General features: G+C 39.2%; 1 protein-coding gene across 3 annotated transcripts in view; it reads left to right on the forward strand.

Annotated features, from left to right (window-relative positions):
• Nucleotides 1-22,212, forward strand: part of FAM126B (family with sequence similarity 126 member B) — a 53,770-nt gene that overhangs the window by 23,604 nt on the left and 7,954 nt on the right. For 2 of the 3 annotated variants that reach the window (XM_042462074.1, XM_042462083.1), the window contains exons 3-12: nucleotides 2,549-2,627; nucleotides 2,850-2,951; nucleotides 6,947-7,126; nucleotides 8,728-8,808; nucleotides 9,033-9,148; nucleotides 9,821-9,916; nucleotides 13,016-13,132; nucleotides 13,839-13,926; nucleotides 19,704-19,863; nucleotides 21,030-21,197. In XM_042462074.1, the coding sequence (XP_042318008.1) occupies nucleotides 2,577-2,627; nucleotides 2,850-2,951; nucleotides 6,947-7,126; nucleotides 8,728-8,808; nucleotides 9,033-9,148; nucleotides 9,821-9,916; nucleotides 13,016-13,132; nucleotides 13,839-13,926; nucleotides 19,704-19,863; nucleotides 21,030-21,197 (1,159 nt within the window). In that variant the 5' untranslated portion in view covers nucleotides 2,549-2,576. The remainder of the gene's footprint in view (nucleotides 1-2,548; nucleotides 2,628-2,849; nucleotides 2,952-6,946; nucleotides 7,127-8,727; nucleotides 8,809-9,032; nucleotides 9,149-9,820; nucleotides 9,917-13,015; nucleotides 13,133-13,838; nucleotides 13,927-19,703; nucleotides 19,864-21,029; nucleotides 21,198-22,212) is intronic. The other variant, XM_042462091.1, reaches the window with a different exon arrangement.

Below are 22,212 nucleotides of genomic sequence, written 5' to 3' on the forward strand. Positions count from 1 at the left end.
ACCAATATCAGGTGTTGTAAGCAGGAACTGGCAAAACCACCTCTGAGGATTCTTTGCCTAAGAAAGCCCTGTGAAATTCATGGTGTAGCCATAAGTGAACAGGTGATTTGAAGATGTGTGAGTGCATGCGTGCGTGCACACCGAGCCACACACAGAGGCAGGCTAACTAATGATGATTAACTCTGACATTATGCAGTAGATACATTCATGTTTTCCTCTGGCAAACATTTCTGTTGTTTACAAAGAACTAGCTGACGTATGCAAGTATATTCATTATTTCTCTAAATATAATTTTACTTATGCTGAATGTGTGAATTTCACCTCCTTGAAAAACATTGTGTTTAAAGAGGGAATATTATAGTATGGTGGCTGCTCCTCTGTGGCTCTTAATTTGGCTGCATACAATCACCAGTTGATGTTGCAGTCATCAGATAGTAAACATGCAAGTCGAATCAAATCAAAATATGAGAAATATAGGCAGTTTTGATGGAAATTATTTTAATATGTACCAAGAATGTGAAAAGTAAAGAAGGGTATCTTCTCAAAACATAAATATATACAGGACACATGGGAAAGAATCCATAGAAACAAACCCTCATGGAAAAGAAGGGACTTATCACCTAGAACTGTCTCTCTTCATGTGATCAGCTAGAAAGCTCCATCCAGTTTCTCAGCCATGGTGAACTGAAGAGCTCAGAAATATTGATACTGCTGAAAGGAGCTCTAAAGAATATTGTGAAGTAGAATTCCCTTCTTTTCCTCCGCTCTATGCATCTGTCAGCTGAGTGACTGACATTAAGAACATATGTGTTGGTGCATTTCTTATGGAGTATATAAGGGGGCACATGTTTTCCTTGCTGTATAAAAGAGCATTAGTACCAAGGGAATACTTGCACTTTTTCAGGATTTCAAAAGAGGCTGTTTAACATAACTAATCTGCAGAGAGAAGGGTCAAGTAAGACTTGACCTCTCCCAGTATGTACAAGTATATATTTATGAAGGAACATCTCTAGTGTGTGTTGAGTAAAATATACTATAATCATAAGGTCTGCAGTATTTTTCTCCTATTACATTACAGTTGAGTGTGGAGCCTCAGACCCTTCATCTTTAGTGGAAAAATATCAACTAGCTGTTGTTGTTTTTACTCACATCACCTAAGACAGAACTGCTGCACAGCAACAATCACACAGTAGCCATCTGTAAACTTTAATGTTAATAATAGTAGTATTGAAGAGTGAAAACTTAGTACAGAATAATAGGCAGGTTACAGACCGCCCATTTGGGGCGGGCTGCACCCGCCCCTTTCCCCGGTGTATCAGGGCCTCAGCTGCCAGACCGGCAGCCTCTGAGGCCCCAATCCGCCGCTTTGCGGGCTGGAGGGAAGCGGCAAAAGGCCGCTTCCCCGCAACCTGGAAAGGGGTGTCCTTGGGGCGGGGAGGAGGAGAAAGGGGCCGCTTGGCCCCTTTCTCCTTTGCGTCGCTGGGCACAGCCATGTGAAGGCTGCGCCCAGTGACGCAAACCAGGAAGGAGCTCCGAAATGGAGCTCCTTCCTGCTCCACGCAAAGGGCGCACTAAGCGCCCTGGTGCGGAGCGACGACGTCACATCCACGCCACCCCATATAGAGGCGGCGCAGTTGTGACGTCGTCATGATGGCCCCCATGTAGATGGGGCGCCGCCATTTTGTACGGACTCAGTACGTACTAGGGTTAGGGGGGTGCGGAAGCACCGCACCTTCCTAACCCTAGTACGGACTGACTACGTACTGAAAGGCCCATTTGTAACAGGCCATAGTAGTATTGGCGAGTGGAATCTTAGTACAGAAATAAACAAAGTTCATGAAACCATACTTATGCATTCAGGAGTTAATTTTATAATTTCAAACAGAAAACTGTTACTTGTTATCTTTTATAGTTTTGCTAAGTGACCATAGCATTTTTCAGGCCTCTTATCTGCTGAACAGAAGTTTCACAAGTTCTCAGCAACAAATAGAGGAAACGGATGTAATACTATTTGACTTCAAGACACTATTTTTCTTTGTTCCATGGCCAGATTTATCATTAGAGGATGTCACATGGATTTGGGTCCATGATGCATTTCAGCTTTTGTTAGTCGACCTTTGTTTGTACTCTATTTGTTAAGAAAATATGCATGTTTAGTGTGTCTTGAAGACATTTCTGCTTTTCTCTTTGTCTAACCAATTGTACTTATGAGCATGATAAGCCTTAAGAATTGATTAACATGGAAGTTTGGTTCAGTCATACTGGGAAATTCTTTGCTTTATGATTCCAGTGGTACCTATGTGTTGTTTGTTACAAAAAAATTGCTTTTATACCGTCTGTCACTGATTTTAGTTTCTCTTGCCTGTTATGCAAATAACTGTAAAAAAGTTACATAAAAAAAGAAAAACAGATTGACATTTAGTGTAATATTTAAAGGTAGCATTCAGATCATCTGTAATAAAATCACACTGTCAAACATGGGAACAGCTTCTTCTGAGTGTGCCTTGTAGCTGGCAGTGTGCTTCATTACTACTTTTCCCTTTTAAAGGTGAAAGAGGAGTAGACGTTGTAAGAAGATGCTAGGATCAGAACGTGGTGTGGTAGAAGAATGGCTATCAGAATTCAAGGTGAGCAAAAATGCTTTTAAATAGTATGTTTTACAGCTTCTTGTATGGCTGCTGGATGTAAGGGTATTTTGTATTCTACCAACCTGTTTTTTTCCTCCCCTCACAGTGACCCTTTGAGTATAGGAAGATAAACTGGTGCTGGTGATTTGTTTGCTGCAGTCGGTGGAAGGAGATAAAGTTGATTAATCAATCATTCTTCACATTTGTGTTTTCTTCTTCTAGGCATTACCTGAAATGCAAATCTCCAGTTATGCAGCAACACTTCATCGGAAAAAAACATTGGTGCCAGCTCTCTATAAGGTCATTCAGGACCCAGATAATGAGGTATGAAGTAGCCAAATTGTTTTTAGAAACAGTGATAGAATACATAATAACACATTTTATTTAAAGAGATTTATAATTGCTTTTCCGATAACCTAATTACTGTGGGGAAAATTTTGCCTACTTTTTGCCTATTCTGCTTCAATAGTCTTTGACCTCTGACCCCCCCCCCCCCCCGATGCATGAAATCTATTTAAAATATTTAATTGTATTCAACACATTTTCTTTATTGTGATGGTAATCAGCATAGAGGGAGTTAAGTTTCAGTTGGTTCTGGATTGCATTAAGTTTGCCATATATTTCAATTCATGATAAATGCATTAGGGTTTGGTTTATTAGTAAATTATTAAAGGAATAGATTTTACCCAATGGAATGATAGAATCATAGAGTTGTAAGAGACCTCAAGGGCCATCCAGTCCAACCCTCTGCCATGCAGGTATACAAAATCAAAGTACTCTCAACAGATGGCCATCCAGCTTCTGTTTAAAAACCTCCAAAAGAGGAGACACCACCACATTCCAAAGGAAGTGTGTTCTACTGTCGAACAGCTCTTACTTTCAGTAGTCAGTGATTAAATAGGCCTGACTTCTTAGCTTTAAAAAAGGTTGTTATGTGAATAATCAGCTTTATGAAATCAATTGCTGCTTTCTGAATTATAGTCGAGAGCAGAAAGAAGTGGTGTTCCAATGTGGTGAAACTGTACCAGCTGTGATTCTGTTATTAAATAATAATAATAATAATAATAATAATAATAATAATAATAAAAATTTTATTTTTATACCGCCCTTCCATAGATCAGGGCGGTTGACAGCAAAATATCAAACAACATATACATCAGGGTTAAAAACAATTACACACAAACAAAATAAAACCCCCATTAGCCAGTCCTCTTTGCCACAGAAGAGGAAGGGAGGCCCACTGGACTTTAATCGGGGAATGCAAGCTGAAATAGAAAGGTTTTTAGGTCCTTTCTAAATTGGGCCAGGGAGGTGGCCGAGCAGAGCTCTGTGGGCAACGTGTTCCAAAGGGCCGGGGCAGCGATGGAAAATGTCTTCCTCGCGGTGGAGGTCAACCTAGCCCCTGGCACCTTAAGTAGTTGCTGCCCAGATATTCTGAGGGTGCGGGACGGAATGTACGGGGAGAGGCGGTCCTTCAGGTATCCTGGGCCCAAGCCATTTAGGGCTTTATAGGTCATCACCAACACCTTATATTGTGCCCGGAAGCGAATAGGCAGCCAATGCAGATCTTTAAGCACCAGTGTAATATGGCTGGCCCTGGAAGTTCCAGTGACCAGCCTGGCTGCCATATTCTGTACCATTTGTAGCTTCCGGGTTTGGTATAAGGGTTGCCCCATGTAGAGTGCGTTGCAGAAATCCAATCTCGAGGTTACCAGAGCATGTACTACCGTTTCAAGGTCCCTCTGGGCCAGGTATGGGCGCAGCTGGCGAATAAGCCGAAGCTGATAACAGGTGTTCTTGACCGTCGCATTCACCTGAGCAGTCAGGTGAAGCGACGAGTCAAGAAACACCCCCAGACTGCGCACAGAGTCCTTCACAGGGAGCGTGACCCCGTTCAGGACAGGTGGAACTACCGCCATTCCTGGACCAGGGGAACCTATCACAAGTACCTCCGTTTTCTCTGGATTCAGCTTGAGTCGGTTTTCCCTCATCCAGCCCATTACTGACTCCAGACAGGCCACGAGAGGAGAGACACCATCCCCGGTCACTGCATCAGTCGGAGACATAGAAAAATAATTTGGGTGTCATCAGCGTATTGATAACCTCGCGCCCCATGTCTCCGGATGATCTCTCCCAGCGGTTTCATGTAAATGTTAAATAGCATGGGAGACAGAATGTATTCTACTGGATGACATTTTTTTAAAAAAAAAAACCCTACCCTCAGCTTCAGAAGTGCTTTTCCATGCTATTATTGCTTATATGTATGAAAATAGTAGCTTCTTGGTCCCTTAACTTTTTTTGTTCCTGCCCAAGATTTTAAAGTTTCTTTTTTGAGGGTTTCTGTGCTAAGGGATCTTGTAGTATCTTTCAGAGAAACCAAAAGAAATTTGCATAATCCTTTGTAGACTTGGGGTGAGTCTACACCATAAAAATAATGTAGTTTGAGACTGTTTTAAGTGCTGTAGCTCCACCCAAGACTGTTGAAGTGGTGTCAAAATGCATTATTTCTACATTGTAGATGCACCCTTGGTCTACTTCCTCAGATGCATGGAGTAAACCTGAGTCTAGGTCACTCCATTTACCTGAGGAAATAGACTAAGGTCCAAAACACACTGCAGAAATAATCCAGTTTGAGACCTCTTTAGCTGCCCTGACTCAGTGCTAGGGAGTTTGATGAACTGTAGTTTTGTGAGACATTTAGTCTTCTCTGTCAGAGAGGTCTGGTGCCACAATGAACTACATTTCCCAGGACTCCTTAGTTCTGAGCCAGGCAGTTAAAGTGGTCTCAAACTGGATTATTTCTGCAGTGTGTTTTGGTCCTATGTCTGCAAAAGATTAAGCTACAATTTATTTTGCTCAGTCTCTTAAAGTACTACTAGATCCCTTTGTATACCAATATTCCATACTACCATGGCTATGTCTCTGAATTCTACTTGCATGGGAATAAGAGATGTTGCTATAAAATCATATGGAGAAATGTAAATTTATGATATAATTACAGAATTTGCAACACTGTTACTTTCAAATAGCTATGTCAGACTTGCTATTTATACTATCCTAAAGAAGAGAAATCGAGTTGCCCCTCTGTTTTCACGTGGGATCCGTTCCGCACCCTTCCCCCAGTGAAAACAAAAAACTCCAATATTCAAACTCCATTGGTTTTAATGGTGGCACACACCCCATTTTGTCCCCCTCCGTTTGCTGCTCACGCATAAGCGAGGGACATGGATCTCAAGTCCATGAAAACAGAGGGGCGACTGTGCGTGTTCATTCATCCTTTTGTGAATTAGTTATGTTTTTACAGTTTATATTGTATTTCTGGCATGGCTGTCAGAGCCAAACAAGTTTGTACTGTTAATGTAATGTGGACAAGTAATAAAGACATAGGCTTTTGCCAATATATCCCTTGAAATAATAGTTCCCAAACATGTTTCCCAGATGTTATTGGATTACATACAGGATAGCTAACCATTGGCCACACTGACTGAGGCTTCTGGGATTTGAAGTCCAGTGACATCTGGGGTCAGAGGATTAGAAACCACTGTCTTAAAGATTGAGCATAGTGTTCATAAGACTATGTCTCAGTTGTTATTTCAGATAATTATTTGCTATAAACAGCTGGTTTTTGTTTGTTTGTTTGTTTGTTTTTACAAATTCATATAATTGTGAAAGTCCACTTCTACTATGTGTTGTGTTGCCTTCTATGGTTCTGCAGGCTGGGATGTGAGACAGGGCTGTTCCTTCAGCAACATCCAAGCAATGCAAATTCCAATTTTTTTATCTTCAGAGGAACTGTTAAGCCCTTTTTATTCCCTTTGACTTTTAATGAGGATTGAGTTAAAATGTGTTTCAATTAGCTTTTTTACTGGTTTTAGTTTAAATGGTGGTGTTTTTTTTTTTAATTGCTTGGTTTTACTGTATATTTATGCTTTTCTGTATTACACTTTGAGAAGTCTTTTGGGCTGAAAAATGGAATATAAATTATGTTAGAAAGAAGTGAAATACATGAAAAAATGTTTTATTCCACATTTATTTCATGAGTAGATTCTCAACAGTTAATGTTTTCTTTTTCTTCCACTTTTCAAATGCTTGTCATGTCGGCAGGTTTTCTGAGTATTTTGCAATGTTTTTACTACCTTGTTTTAGAAGGTTAACAGAATTTGATTTTCAATAAAATTGCAAAACCAATTTTTAAAGGCCTGTGTGTTTAATTATTGGCAGCGTACTATTTACTAACATAATGTGTAATGGTGTTCATTAATAGACCAGATAGTAACTTTTGATCTATTGTGTGTGTTGGCATTCTTTGTCTCCTTCAGCTTCTGGAGCCTGTCTGCCACCAACTGTTTGAACTCTATCGTAGTTCTGAGATTCGTCTCAAAAGGTTTACATTGCAGTTCTTGCCGGAACTGATTTGGGTTTATCTGCGTCTTACTGCCAGTAAAGATAGGCAGAGCAATGGTTGCATTGAAGCCCTGCTTCTTGGAATTTATAACTTGGTAAGTAAAACCAGGCAGTTTAATAGTTGGAATGCACAAACCTTTCTGTATAGTAATGCTAACACAAGACACTGGACTAGTATGTATTCCATACCCTTTTGTATGTGTATGTGTATGTGCCTTTGAGCTGCCTGTCAACTTAGGCCAACCCCATGAATTTCATAGAATTTCCTTAGGTAAGGAATACTCGGAAAGGTTTTTGACAGTTCTTTTGTCTGAAATATAGCCTACAGTACCTTAGTATTCATTGATGGTCTCCCATCCACATACCAGCCATAGATGAGCTTGCTTAATTTCCAGGATCTGACAGGAATTGTTAGTCTTTTAGGAGGGCCTGGATCTGTTATCAGGAGCTTGGGCTCTTCCCTTTCTCTCCTACAGCCTTCAGTCCTGCTCAAAATAGAGTCTCAGTCTTCTGTAACAGGTTTTAGGGTGTGTGATGAGGGATTGTGCTTGAGGAAATTGCCACATGGGCCGTATCAATATTGGACAATGTCCATGGTTTCCAAGACTCTGACCTCTTTGATATATAAATATCTGTTCTTCTAAAACCTAGAGTGTGAATCTTTCTCTTTCCTCCTCAATCCCATTAAGTCTTTTGATAATCTAGACAGGATGGCTTCGACCCCACAGTGAAATACACTTTAGTTACATCTTGGATAACTAATGTGTAGTGTTTGAGTCTCTTGTGAAGAGTGATCAGAACCTGGCAGCTGATTATCAGTAGTATGTGATCTCATTTTGAAACCATATCATTAACTTCCAGTCTACTTCTACTCCCAATTCAAATAGAGTTCCTTTTTAAATATTCTTTTTTTTAAAATCAAATAAATTTTAGCTGTACTTTGTTTTAATTTGTTGTAAGAAGCTTTGGGTCCTGTGCCAAGAGAAACGTGGGGTATAAATCAGATCAAATCGATCAAGCAATAAAATTCAGCATACATATCATTAAGTCTTTCAACATTAGAAAGCTTTGGGGCATGATATTTAAGGTACCTTTCATATAACTCTGCCTTCTTTTTAGGATTAATTGCACAGGCCTTCATTTGCAGCCTGCCATTATCAAAAGTGTGTTGAGGGACATGGAAAAGAACCTTTTTTCAGCTTGTGCAGAAGTGAGGAGGGCCTCTCTTCCTATGTGAGGAGGCTTTAGAGCTGCATGTGTTTCCTACCTCCTGATGACATTTTAGTATCTCAGACGTTTTTCTGCCAGACACTGGACTTTCTAAACTGATTATTGTTTTACTGAAACACTGGATAATTTCATCTGCTGTCCTTTTGACTCTTTCAAAACTGTATACATTTGTTCTTTATGTTCAGTTGTTAATATTTGTTATTCTTTAAGTGCCACCTTCAGGTAATTTTTCCATTAATATTTAGTTAAATATATAAAATAATGTAGGTGTTGTTGAATTAAAAAGCAAAGGCTAAAGTACAGTTTAGTGACAGCAAAGTTATTGAAAACATGCTACCACAGTTGTGCTTTTGTCTCCTGTTAAAATGGAATTTCCTTCTTCCTTAAGAACTGATTTTTAAATGCATTAATATGATGTTATTGTGCAAGACAGTTTAACTTTCCAATATATTTTCTTTCATTGTAGGAAATTGCTGACAAAGATGGGAACAATAAAGTGTTATCTTTCACCATTCCTTCCTTATCCAAGCCATCTATTTACCATGAGGTAAGAATACACTTGTATTACCAAGAGTTTCTAATTTTACGTTGTGTCTAGCATTCATTTATGGGAGAATAGCAGGTTGCCAGTCAAAAATTTAACTGGAGCTTCTATGCATCTCTGTAATGGAATGATCATTTGTTATTCTCTAATTGCCACTTTCTCCTTTCCTGCACTTTAATAATATCTTGAAGTTACACAATCTTTTGACTTTTTTTTCTAATCCCAAGCCATCTACTATTGGATCCATGGCTTTGACTGAGGGAGCACTATGTCAACATGACCTTATCCGAGTGGTTTATAGTGACCTTCACCCTCAAAGAGAAACATTCACAGCACAAAACAGGTGAGTGTGGGATGGACCTGGTTTTGCTTAATGGTCTATACATGTATTTTTTAACTCAGTCAGTTATGAAGAGAAGAATGTTTGTAGGCTTCAAACTGTAAGAATTATGTAGAAGTGACATTTTTAGGGGATGAGTAGAGTACATATATGACTTCCACTACTAATTTGGCTTACTGTTTAAAGAAATTGTGGAAACTGGTTGCCTTTTTTTATCCTTAATACTTTTTCAGTAGGACAGTTAATTATATTTTTATATTTTGTAATCTCTCTAAGTAGAATGAAGTGCCATAGATGTATACTCTGATAGTCTTTTGTCTTAGAGATCAAGCAGACCAGCAGCTTGGAGCGGCCCCTGGTTGCTCCATTCGTGGTCGCTCCCTGTTTGGACTGGAACCATGGTGACGAGATGCTGCAGTTTTGAGGCCAGCTGTGGGGGCAGTCCCAAACAGACTGCCAGCAAGGACCACGTTTTTGCACTCTTTTGGGTGACACCTGCGGTGCAACTTCAGTCCTATCTGAAGGCATGCTTCATCTGTACACCACACCCCTGGATTGGCTGAAAGCCGGCCCTTTTGGCCCATCTGTTTTGGGCCTTAGTGAACCCTATGATAGAATTATCTCATAGTACAATATTAGAAATGTTATTGTTCTGTTGAATTTGTGTCTCCATAGGTTTGAGGTTCTGGGCTTTCTTATGCTGTGTTACAACTCTGCTATTGTCTATATGCCTGCTTCTTCCTATCAGTCACTTTGCAGGATGGGCTCCAGGTGAGGAACTTGATGTCCAGGAGAATATTATTTCTGAATATTGATGTTGTTTAGGGGGATGCTTAATAAATATTCAAAGGAAAAGTTTTTAAATTTCATGCATTATACACATTTCACCTAAACTTTTAAATATCTGGTTCTGTTTCATAGAGATTTGTCAAGCTCTGTCCTCCTCCTTTGTGTTTTATAATATGTTATGTTTTGCTTTTTTGGAGACCTAGAAATGAGCAGATACCCTTTAGATATCTTCCATTAAACTAAATAAAGAAAAATCCAACACACTCAGCTCAGTGAATCAGATTTAAGGCTTGGGTCCAAAGAACTTCATGGTTAGTCCTAGAGAGTCAGAAGTATTTTTGAAACAGCATGTCCACAGTTTTCTGGAAACTAAGAACAGATTGGTTGTTATGTGCTTTCAAGTTGTTTCCAACTTATGGCAACCTTAAGGCAAATCTAATTCTTAGCAAGATTTGTTCACAGGGTGTTTGCCATTGCCGTCCTTTGAGGCTGAGAGAGTGTGAGAGGTTTGTTGCTGTTGTGTGCATTGAAGCGATTTTTGACTTATGGCAACCCTAAGGTGAACCTATGACAGGGATTTCTGGGCAAGATTTATTCAGAAGGGCTTGGTTTTTTGCCTCTGTGGCTGAGAGAGTGTGACTTGCCCAAGATCAGCCAGTCAGAAGAAAGTGTGCAAATTCCTGTTTTATTTTCAGTCTGTCCCTTCATCTACATCTACATTGTATTAGGATGTAGTTTAAAATACATCGTTTTATTTCTTTTTCAAATAAAATAATTTGAATTGCCTAGTAGGAACAACCAAGCTCTTGTATAAGTCTTAAGTGACCATTTGGATTCTGGCCTTTTCCTGATTACATTTTTGCTTTGTGCTCACATTTTAGTTTTCTTATGACATTTACAAAGGAGAGTCAGAATATCTTCTTTCAACAGAATTCTGCAGTGCACAGAGTGAATATGCTGCATCTATGCTTTCATAATTATACCATAAAGGGATCTCTGTGTAAATCATTGTGTAATATTGGGCTTAAAGGGAGGTGACCTTCCTTTCAAAGACCTTTCTAGTAAGAAAGGATCACCCAAATTGTGTTCCTGAAAATCCATATGGAGGATGATAAATTTAGGCTCCAAGATATGCCTTATCAGAGTTCAGTTCCTTCTCCATTTATGATCCTTTTGGTGGCAAAAAGGTTAATTGGTTTTACTGATAAAGGGATCCTCTTGGCTTTGAGCTAGTTCACCAATTCCTTCATGCAGACTGTATCCGCAGTTGGGTATTGTATGGGAAATAACAGCTATTGCAGTTAAACCAAAGCATCATTCTTAAAGCCCTACATGGCTTGGGTCCAGAATATTTAAGGGAATGCCTTCTTCCATACTGTCTGTCCCACACACTAAGGTCCATGGGGAAGAATTTACTTCAGTCTAAAAGATGTATATTAACTTCAGTCACCCAGAGGGCCTTTTCTACCACTGCTCCGAAGCTATGGAATGACCTGTTGGAGGAGATCCGCCACATTTCTTCTCGTATAGCCTTTAAGAAGGCTCTTAAGATGGATCTCTTCCGGCAGGCCTTCCCAACCTAGCTCCTTTCCCCGTATACTGTGATTCACATTGCTCTGTCCATCAATTCTTCCCTTAATTTTAACACTATTGTATTTTATTGTTTTTAAATGCTGATTATTTAATTGGAGTTTTAGTATTGGGATGGGGGTTGGGAAGGGACTAATTTTTAATTTTATTGTATTTTCTATGTATTTTTATTGTTGTAACCCACCCAGATTCTTTGTGATTGGGTGGGCTATAAATAAATTATTATTATTATTATTATTATTATTATTAATTTACTTATTTAGGAACGTTAGTCTGTAGAAGACTGAGAAATGTGCTTTCATGCTTACACAGTTGCATCACCATGACTACACTTTAACTGCCATGGCTGCATCCTATGAAATCCTAGGATTGTCTCTGACCAAACATTAGAGGAACGCCAAGGCTCAGGGTCACAAGGGCCTATCCCTCAACCACCAATCGCAGGAGGGAACTGTGGCAATTAAAGGTTGAATCATAGTGTTATAATTGTGTAATGTGAAAGGGTCCTATGAAGAAATTTCTCCTCAGGTGTTTCCCAGGTACATGCTGGTCTGTGGAGATTAGAGTTGTGTAGGATTTTCTAGCCTCTAGCTTTGCAAGAGTTGTTATTAAATACAGTCGCCCCTCCTCTCTAGCGGACTTGAGCTCCGCAGTCTTGAATATTCAAGAAAGGGTGACCTCCGTTATTTTTAATGGGGCGTGCCCCTGCAGCGTAAGCCCTGCACACGCTTGTGGGCATGTGCCCCATTCAAGCCTATGGGGCTTGAATATATGTAAGTCTCCATTTTCATGGGGGAGGGGGTCTGGAACGGATCCCCCGCGAAAACGGAGGGCCAACTGTAGATTTCATTGATTCATCCCCATAAGGATAGTTCTCTAAAGAGTAAAACTGATGCCTTCCTTTATGACCTCTTTTGAAGGTGAATATCATTGTTGATTATACACAATGAACTGAGTGCAGAACCATTAGAGTGGACATGCTTGTAGAGTGCTTTTAGCTCTGGGCCCTTCTTAGATGACTCCTGCATTTGAGATTTTTAAAAAAGGCTGTTTTGTCTCCTGAAAATCTTCACTCAAATTCATTTTTGTCTTAAAACAGAGGTGAGCAAAGTGCAGCCTTCCAGGTGTTGTTGTATTATAGCACTGTGTGTGCCTCATCTTTGGATACACGGGATAGGGTTGTTGGAGTTTGTAGTCCAGAAATATCTGCAAGGCAATGCCTTGTCCACCCTTCCATATGCTTTGCTTTGTCCAGACCCAGCCCTTGAAGGCTTTTAGAAAACCAGAAGTTTATTTCTGGCTATTTCTGGCTGTGTGGAATAGATTTTTTGGGATATGTCTGATATACAGTGGACTGAAGGGGGAGAGGTACAAATTGCCCCCCACAGTTCCAGAGCTTGCTCATTTCTGAAGCAGACCCATTGAAGACAATGAGACTTCAATTAGTATGACTTATAAGACTATTTTTGAATAAATGTAATATTTTTTCAGACTTTGTGTCTGTGGATTTCCACGGCAACATGAAAAACCCTGGAAGGAAGAGTATGGCAGAGTGGTACTGGATCCTGACTTCATGGTACAACTGCTCACAGGTGTCTATTATGCTATGTAAGTATTTAAAGTATGGGGAAGGAAGAGCTCCCTGATTTTGACTGAACCAAACAAGGATTCTGCCCCCACCTGACCCCTCTGGCATTTAATACTGCCCCTTTTTGTTATCAGTGATATGCCATTTTACCACCTGGCATTTTATAAAATACCTTATGAACCTATGTTAGCTTACAAGTCCATCAACTTAGACCTGAAGTTTTGCACTTCTGGCTTGTTTTAGACGTATCAGATCAGCATACCTTTTAAAAAGAGAATTATATACTCCTACACCTAACTGTATACATGTGAGTACACCTAAGTTGTGTGTGTGTTTATGTGTTAAAAAAAATAATAATCAAAGAAGGTGTGTCTGCCTGAATAACCCCCTACTGGAGTATTTAACAGATAGTTTTCCTTTGTTCTTTGTGAATATGTTACTTGTGTGATGTGCTACTGTGGAAAATAATCTGGTAGTTTATGTATGTGAAATATAGAAATTTTCTACTGGATTATAATCTTACTAATGACATTGCCCTAATTGGGAGACAGGCAAGCAAAATGCAGTTGGGATAATTGGTTCTCATTCTGAGTAATTTCATTATTGAAATTGTAGCAAAAGTGGGCAGGACCTGTGTTTAGGGGCTACATTTGGAGGGTAAGAGATGGGGACAAAAAGATCTGGCTCAGGAAAGTAATGACTTGCTTCTTTTTTATCCACATGCAGTTACAATGGGCAGTGGGAGCTTGGCCAAGAAGCACTGGATGACATAATTTACAGAGCACAGCTTGAACTTTATTCTCAGCCTCTGTTGGTAAGGGGAAATATACTGTACTACACTGATATGATTAAAATGTGCATTCATTACTAATCTGAATAGGTTACTCCTAATACTCCTAAATGGCGTGCATGATGTTCTGATTCCCTTTCTAATTTAATTTACTCGTCCATACAGTAGTGTCTAATGCTTTGTTTATTTCTTATTTTTCTGTTCTTTGTTTTCTTATCATTTATTTATTTTATTTATTAAAAAAATTATGCCACACTCTATATCTAAATTCTCAGTGTGGCATACAAGAAAATCAACCTGACCAGTTACAAACAATTTAAAACACACACACACAAAATGTAAACATAGTAAAGGATAATAAATAATTTAACAAATTAAAGCCAGATAGTTTAAAACCATTTCAGTCAGTTTAAAACAATTAAAAACTATACACATGTGTGGATTTGTTTAAAATCATTTTGGCCCCAAAGGCTTTGTAACAAGTCACAATTTTTTTCTTGATGCCAGAATGATACCAGAATTGGAGCAATTGGATCTCTTTAAAGGGATGGTATTCCACAACTGGGGTGTCACAGCATGGAAAGCCCTCTCCCTTGTCCTCCCAGAGTGTGTTGTCCTGAGACACAAAGGATGGTCCATCCATTGACCTTAACACTTAGACAGAATTACATAAGGAGAGATGCTTCTTCAAATATCAAGGCCCCAAGCTATTTAGTCCTTTAAATGTCTAGCTGCTACATTTTGCAATAGCTGCAACTTCTGGATTGTCTTCGAGGACCACCTTATATAGAGCATGCTGCATAAATCTAATCTGGAAATTACCATCACATGAACAACTGTTACTAGTTTATCTCTGTCCAAGGAATGTCGTAGCTGCAGCACAGTTTTATGAAACTGTAGGAATGCCTGGTGCCCTAGACACACTGGAGTTCATGCTCCAATTCATCGAAGGTAGGGTTGGCAGAACACTACTCAGCTGAGAGAAAGTGAACATTCCTTTTACTGATACTATCAACAAAAATGATCTTGGGAGAAACCATAGAAATGTATGTTGTCTTCCTGATTGAAAGCAAGACTCAGCCTGTAAATGCACGCGCTGAACGGGTCATGCAGAAGCAATAGCTTAATCTAGCTGCTGCTGGTCAGCACCTTGCCACCCCCACCTTCATTTTCTGATTCAAAGAAAAGCAAATTTTGTCACAGCAATGGAAGAAACTATTTTGGAATGATCAGCTGTTAGTATTCTGAAGAACTTTCTCAGGATGACTGAAGTGTGCTTGCCTGCCTGCTTAGAGCCCCTCTACTTATAGCTCAAACTTGTCTGTTTGCCCTGACAGCAGGGACCATTAGCAATGCACCAACAGTACATGGTAGTTGTGTACATATACTGGTTGGCTGTATTTGCTGTTATTGTTGTTGTTAACCACCCTCAAATTGATTTTAACTTATGGTGATCCTGTGGATAAGACATCTCCAAGACTCCCTATCCTTCACTGTTCTTTTAGGCTCTTGCAGATTCATATTTGTGACCTCCTTAATTGAGTCCACCCACCTAGCATTTGGTCTTCCTTTCTTTCTACCTCCCTTTCCTAACATTATTGTCTTTTCTAATGATTCATGCCTTCTCATAATGTGGCCAAAGTATGACAGCCTTAGTTTAGTCATCTTTGCCTCTGGGGAAATGTCAGGCTTGATCTGTTCACAGACCCATTTATTTGTTCTTTTTGCTGTCCAGCACCACATCTCAAATGAATTTATTCTCTTTTTGTCCATTTTCTTAACTGTTCAGGTCTCACATCCATACATGGTAATGGGGAACACAATTGCTTGTATGATTCTAACTTTCATGCTTAGTTGTATATCTTTGCTCTTTAGGAGCTTTTCTAGTTCTTTTCTAGCTGCCCTCCCTATTCTTAGTCTTCTTCTGATTTCTTGACTGCAGTCCCAGACTTTGTATATTCAGGTATAATTCATTTATAATATATGCTTGTGCTCTTTCATGCATATACGAAAGAGACAGATCATCATCTGTTTCTATTTGGGTATTCATGTGACAGAAACAGAGAATTAGGTATGTTTGGACATCACAAAGCGAAAACCTTTTTTCAAAAAAATAAAATCTGGCTTTCTGTGTATGAGTCAGTGAGTTGGTGCATGTTGCTTGATTTTTCTCACTTGCTGTTTCCTCTGCAGAGGCATCTTAAACAAGTTAGGGATTGTCCATCTGTCTCCCCCTACGGCCAAAGTTATAAGCCAGGTTTGATCTTGGCTTAGAATGGTAGTTTGGTTTTCCTTGACTACTGATAGTTCCCATTTCAGCTATCACATTGCAACAAAACAAGAATTGAGAGTCCTCAGCTTGCTTAGACATGCTGACTAGGGTTGAATCTACATTGCAGACATAATGCAGTTGGACACTGCTTTAACTGCCATGGCCCAGTGCTGTGGAATTCTGAGATTTGTAGTTTTATCAGATATTTAGCCTTCTCTGACAGGGAACTTTGGTGCTACAACAAACTACAAATCCTAAGCTTTCATATTATGGATCCATGACAGTTAAAGGCAGTGTCAAAGTGCATTATTTCTGAACTGTAGGTTCAGCCTAAGAGAAGGAGCCAAATGCAAGCAAGTGAGCAATATGTGTAGGATACTAGCTTCTTTATGGTAAGCCAGAATTTTTAAAAACTGTGTTAACAGGAGTAGTATTATACATTTATTTATTTATTCACATTATGAATGAATGAATGTATATTTATTTTTGAGAAAACAGTCTTTATTCTCCACATTATACTTCACCTGATTTTGTGAATTGCACACAACCAACAACATTTTATGATCCGACATGCCTGATATTTGCCTGCCCCTAAATTAAGGTGCTTTTTGCCAGTGGATACTTTTCTCTCTGATTCTTTTACGATGGAGTTTTTAACATCTTGCTCCCCCACCTCTCACATTTTTAAAAGCAGTTTGTTGTGCAACATTGTGAGAAAAGCAAATGTGATGTTTCTGTAGAGTCACAACTAAATTGCTGGCTTAATGAAATCTGGTTCTCAGGTACCTGTTGGTTAATATTATATTAACCTGTGAATAACAGCTGCAGAAGTAAAGTTCCAGTCAATAAGATAATGTGATTACAAGCAAATAGATTGGATGCCTTCTGCTGGAACCTTATCCCTCAATGTGATTAAGAGTTTAAACACAAATAAGATTATTTTTCTCCTCTAGTTTTTTATGTGGATGAGTCTATGTAAGTAGGTAGTTAATTGGCATAAGAAATAATCAATGTAAATCCTGTATTGGATTGTGTAAACCCTGTGTAGAATTGTGTATGTACATAGAGGGGTAAAAACCAATGAAGTTGTTTGCATTATTGTTGTTGTTTATTTATATAGCGCCATAAATTTACATGGCACTTTACAGAGATTAATTAATTATTTAGATATTTCCCTGCCCTCAGGCTTACAATCTAAAAAGACATGACACAAGAGGAGAAAGGAATGGCAGTGGGGAAAGGGAATAAGTCTAGCGGTTCTTCTCTCCCTCTGAGGCCTGGACCATGGCAGATGACCTGGAGGGGGAGGACTCGCCTTCTTACTTTGGGCTAGGCCTGATGGAGCTGGGCCTGCTTCTCTCTGTCGGAGGCAAGATGGTACACCTATATATAAAAACCAGAACTGATAATCAAACAGGAGATCAGCATCTTCATCTTAGGTTGAAGGAATAAAAAATATGTAGAGAAAATGGGCTCATGGCTCAGCCACTAGTTTTTATAAGAGTGCTACTTTGAGAAGGAAGCACTAATAGGCTGCTGGCAATTCCTGTTGCCCCCATCATCACCCTCTCCCTATGTCTTTCCCTTCTAGGTTAACTACAGGTTGTGTGAGACATGTTTGAAACAGGTTGCTGTTCTGTGTAATGGTGTGAGGCAGAGTATCGGCAGAGGATGCAATTCATAAAAGTTAAACGCAGTAATAGTAAATCATTAATAATTACTAATTATCCTGAAGAAAAATAACAGTGTGTGTGGAGGAGGCATAGGTTTAAATATTAGCCTCTTTAAGGGATACTGTGGGATCATTCCTTGGCAAACAAGAAAAGCATTTTTGATCTTTCCAATAGATTTAGCTAAATGTCCCTCTTGATGAATTTCTCTTGGCTAGAACATTTACCTGTATGCTTTTGAATGCAGTAATCTAAATGCTTCTCAGAGTAAAATATTGGATCAGGTTTTTCCTTTAGGAAATGACTGGATGCACTACTAGACTGAAAATGCAAATGAAAAACTGAGCTTGCTGCAGGGATCCCTATGACACCGGCTATGCTAAAAAGCTTGTAGGTGGATTGATATTTCAGTTTCACATTTCACTCCTCATTAAAACTGAGCAATGGGCCCAATATAAAATTGAGCTGACTGCTGTGCCTGTTTGATTTGTCTTATTTTATAATACTAATATAGGAGTTATCACATTTTCCTTTCAATCATACATTATTTTTCTTTCAGCCCACTTTCTTCTCTAAGGAATGTCTTCCTTCTGTAGTCTTCCTTTAATTAAAAATGAGATACTGAGTGCTTGCTTTTTTCCAAGGGAGTCTGAAAAGTGCTAATCTAGTCCTAGAAGGATGGATTGCTTGCCAGTGACCTTGAGCCTTCTTGTTCCTCTAATTAACACAACCATTTTCCTTCAGTTTTCCTAAAGACAAATGCAGTGCATAGCTTCTTAAAGCAATGCTTTAAATAACATTTCTAGTATGACTGAAAACTCAGTTCTGTAGTGCAGGGGTTCTTAACCTGTGCCTCATGGACCCCTAGGAAGTACATGGATGAGTTCAAGGCATCAGGGAACCAGGCAGAGAAATATTTTTTATTCCCTTCCACTTACTGTGAATATTGTGTGCAATTGCATTTTTCAGAGGGGGCTGTAACCCCAAAAGCTTAAGAACCACTGCTTTAGCATCAAATGTCTGAGCCTTGTGTTCCCCATTTTCCACCCACCCCTTTCTTCCTCTCTTGTGGCTCTGAGAAGGAGATCAGAAGCTTTCATTTTTGGTTTATTTCATGGTTTATTTTTTATACGTGTGGCCATATAGACTGTAGTGATTAAATCTATATATACTGTATATGCTGTATTCAAAGACATAGCTGTATTAGTCTATATCAGCATAAAAATATAAAGGAGTCCTGCAGCACCTATGAGAGTGAGAGAAAGGATTTTCTATTGCATGCTTTCATGAACTCCAGTCCACTCCATCATATAGACTATGGTTATTCTTAACCAGGGTTTGAGGGGAAAGGGCAACTTCAAAAAATGGCTTGTTTCCCATAGTCATATTTGAATTTAACCATCATTCTGAGTTTGAGCATAATGATAAACTGTGGGTCCTCACAACTTCCTGCCCAAACAGAAGCAAAACCTACAATCTTTGGCACTATGTTGGATGAGGGGGTCAGAATTCTTGAGCCCAAGGCTTGTACATGTGCCCTGCTTGAATCAGGTCTTAGTTTTATTTAAAATACAAAAACAAAAAACATAACTTCTCAGGCTGGTCACCATCTGTCCTGTCCTGCCTTCAAAGAGGGATCATGAGGTTTTTCTTCTCTTAATTCTCACAATAAACATGCAGATTGGGTTAGTCTCAGAGTAACTGGCCCTGAGTCTTACAGCAGACATCTTTTGGCTTTTTAGCATAACTCCTTGGACTGCACTGCTGTTTCTTTGTATTTTTCACCATTTCCTTTTCCAGTCTTTTAAAAGCTGCTTGTGGAGAGGCAACATTTATACAACTTTTCCCTGTTATTGTAGGTTGCAAATGCTATGAAGAACTCATTACCCTTTGATGCTCCTGATGCATCGCAAGGAGGACAGAAGGTCTTGAAAGTAGAGGTTACTCCAACAGTGCCGAGAATTTCTCGGACTGCTATTACAACAGCTTCAATCCGTCGACATCGCTGGAGAAGAGAAGGTAAACCTTTCTAATAAAAAGTAGTTACTATAGCATAGCATTATTCACCTCCATTGCTACAAACTGGTTTCTGAGCTTGAATAGCTCAGTTTCTGTAGTATACATAGTGCAAATCATTTTCCGTACACTGTATGCATGAATGTGCAATTAAGATGGCATCTTGCGGAGGGATAAATATTATCGTTATTTTATGTTCTGGGAAGAAGTTGGAGTTACTTAAACAGGGCTGGAGGTTATGAATTGCTGTTACCTGTAGTCTTTCCCATCTTCTGTGGTATGGGCCATGTTACCTCTCAAATCGTTTGAAATGACACTCTTTTGAGGTTAGAAAATGCCAGTGGTTTGTATGTAACTGCAGCTAAATAATTTCTCTGAATTTTCCCTTTATCAAAGTATTACATCTTCCAAAAGGTCCCTTGGAATTTATTTTGTTGTAGAATTTGAAATATCTACAAATGTATATCAAAATCTAGAATGACAGTAAAACATCAGACAAGAGTAAATTTGTATATGGCAAACTGTGTATGTATTCTGATTTTCACTGGCAAAGCTGCTAAATGGCACTTGAGTTCTAGCTAAGCTAAAATTATTTCTTAAGCAAAACTTATAATCTACATATTATCTCCTGGAACCCTAGATATTATATTTCCATATGAACAATATTACATTATAATGGAAGTGCATAAAGCCTAAACATTGGAATTGAAGCTCTACTGTTCCTTTCATTCTAAAAACAAATACAGTTGTCTCTTCCTATTTGTGGTCTTGACGTCACGTCCCTTGGCCTTTTGCTGACGGCAAGCCAGGAGGGACATAATGGCATAATGGCAAGGTGTGTGTCCCCATTGTAATCAATGGGGCTTCAATGTTGGTGATTTTCTTGATTTGGGGGGGGGGTCCAGAATGGATCCCCTGCGAATTGGAAGGGACGACTGTACTGTACTGTCATTCTGTAAGTCTTGTATGTCCTTTCTCTTGATGTGTTGCCTGCTGGTCTGTTTTATGCAGTAAGCTTACCTACCTATTTATATGCTGTCCATCTAACAGCTTAAAAAAAATCAGGTGAAGTTCTTGTATGTTCTATGTAAACCTTCATTTCCCTGCCTGGGTTGGAAAGTTTAGGGAAGGAGTAAAAAAGCACTAAAATATTATATGTTGAATCCCAGATGGCTTTGACTTCTCAAATGATGCTGACTTGAGCATTCCCGGATCTCCGATCCTACACGGCTCCACAGACCTAGGGATCAAACGCAAGCAAGAGGGGGACGTGCTGGTGCTCAGGACCCCTGAGCATGGCTCACCGGAGCCCAACTTGGCAGCAGCCACAACAGAGGGTAGGACAGAGATGAGGAGGCAGCAGTCAGTAAGGCAGTTGCTGGGGAGGATCCTGGCTCCTTTCCCCCCAAGCAGAATTCTTTTTCATTCTAGAGTGTGTTTCCTCTATCCCAAAGTGTACACTTTTCTGTTCTCTTTTTAACATGCACATCTCCTGTATGCCTAGCACCATTCTAGAGACCTACCTTTTCTGACACTGCAAGACTTGAATCTTTGTGTAACACCTAGCTTGGCATGGCTAAAATAAGGCACAAAACCACACCTTTTAGCTTTGGGATTGCTTGGAAACACACTGTTACTGAGCATGTTAACTCTTTTTTAAAAGCAGAATAAGAGAATGCACCAACTAAACATCTTGTGATCATTTTGGAAATTAAAAATCCAGTTAGTATATGTAATAAATAAATAAATAATCAATAAGAGAATATTGAAGGATTTTTTAACCATGAATTTTTCATGTACTGCTTTATTTGCTGAACTTTCAATCAACAGATTTAAAATAATAATTTGGCCATTAGATTGATGTGAGTGGACCAAATAATTCATAAAACTGTACTATGTTGCCACATTTATCGTTATAATGAGAGTGCTTCCCACTGGGTTTTCTTGGTAGATGCACCCCATCTCGGGAGAAAAGAAAACTCTCACAGCCTTACACAACGGTATTCTTAATTCCTTTTCATTTAGATGATTTGTTAGCTTGTCCTCTTTACTGAGAGGTTCTTTTTTTATGCAGTGCATGTAATTAGTCTAAAGCCCCTGTAGTGGTAGTGTAGGGGTATTTAATTTGCTGTACAATTATGATAATATATTTTGCTATTCCTCATATCTTCCAAATCAGTTCTCTCTTTGGTGCAGTCTTTTGGCACTGCTAGCATAATATTTGCAAAGTATGTACTGCACATGCTTCAGTTACTCTAAGGATGACTAATATCTAGTAGAGTTAATATTATTTTACAGATGAACTCATCACGCCGCCTTGAGTCCCTATGTTGGGAGAAAGGCGGGATATAA

Source organism: Sceloporus undulatus, chromosome 1, assembly GCF_019175285.1.
Source record: "Sceloporus undulatus isolate JIND9_A2432 ecotype Alabama chromosome 1, SceUnd_v1.1, whole genome shotgun sequence".
Taxonomy (NCBI): domain Eukaryota; kingdom Metazoa; phylum Chordata; class Lepidosauria; order Squamata; family Phrynosomatidae; genus Sceloporus; species Sceloporus undulatus.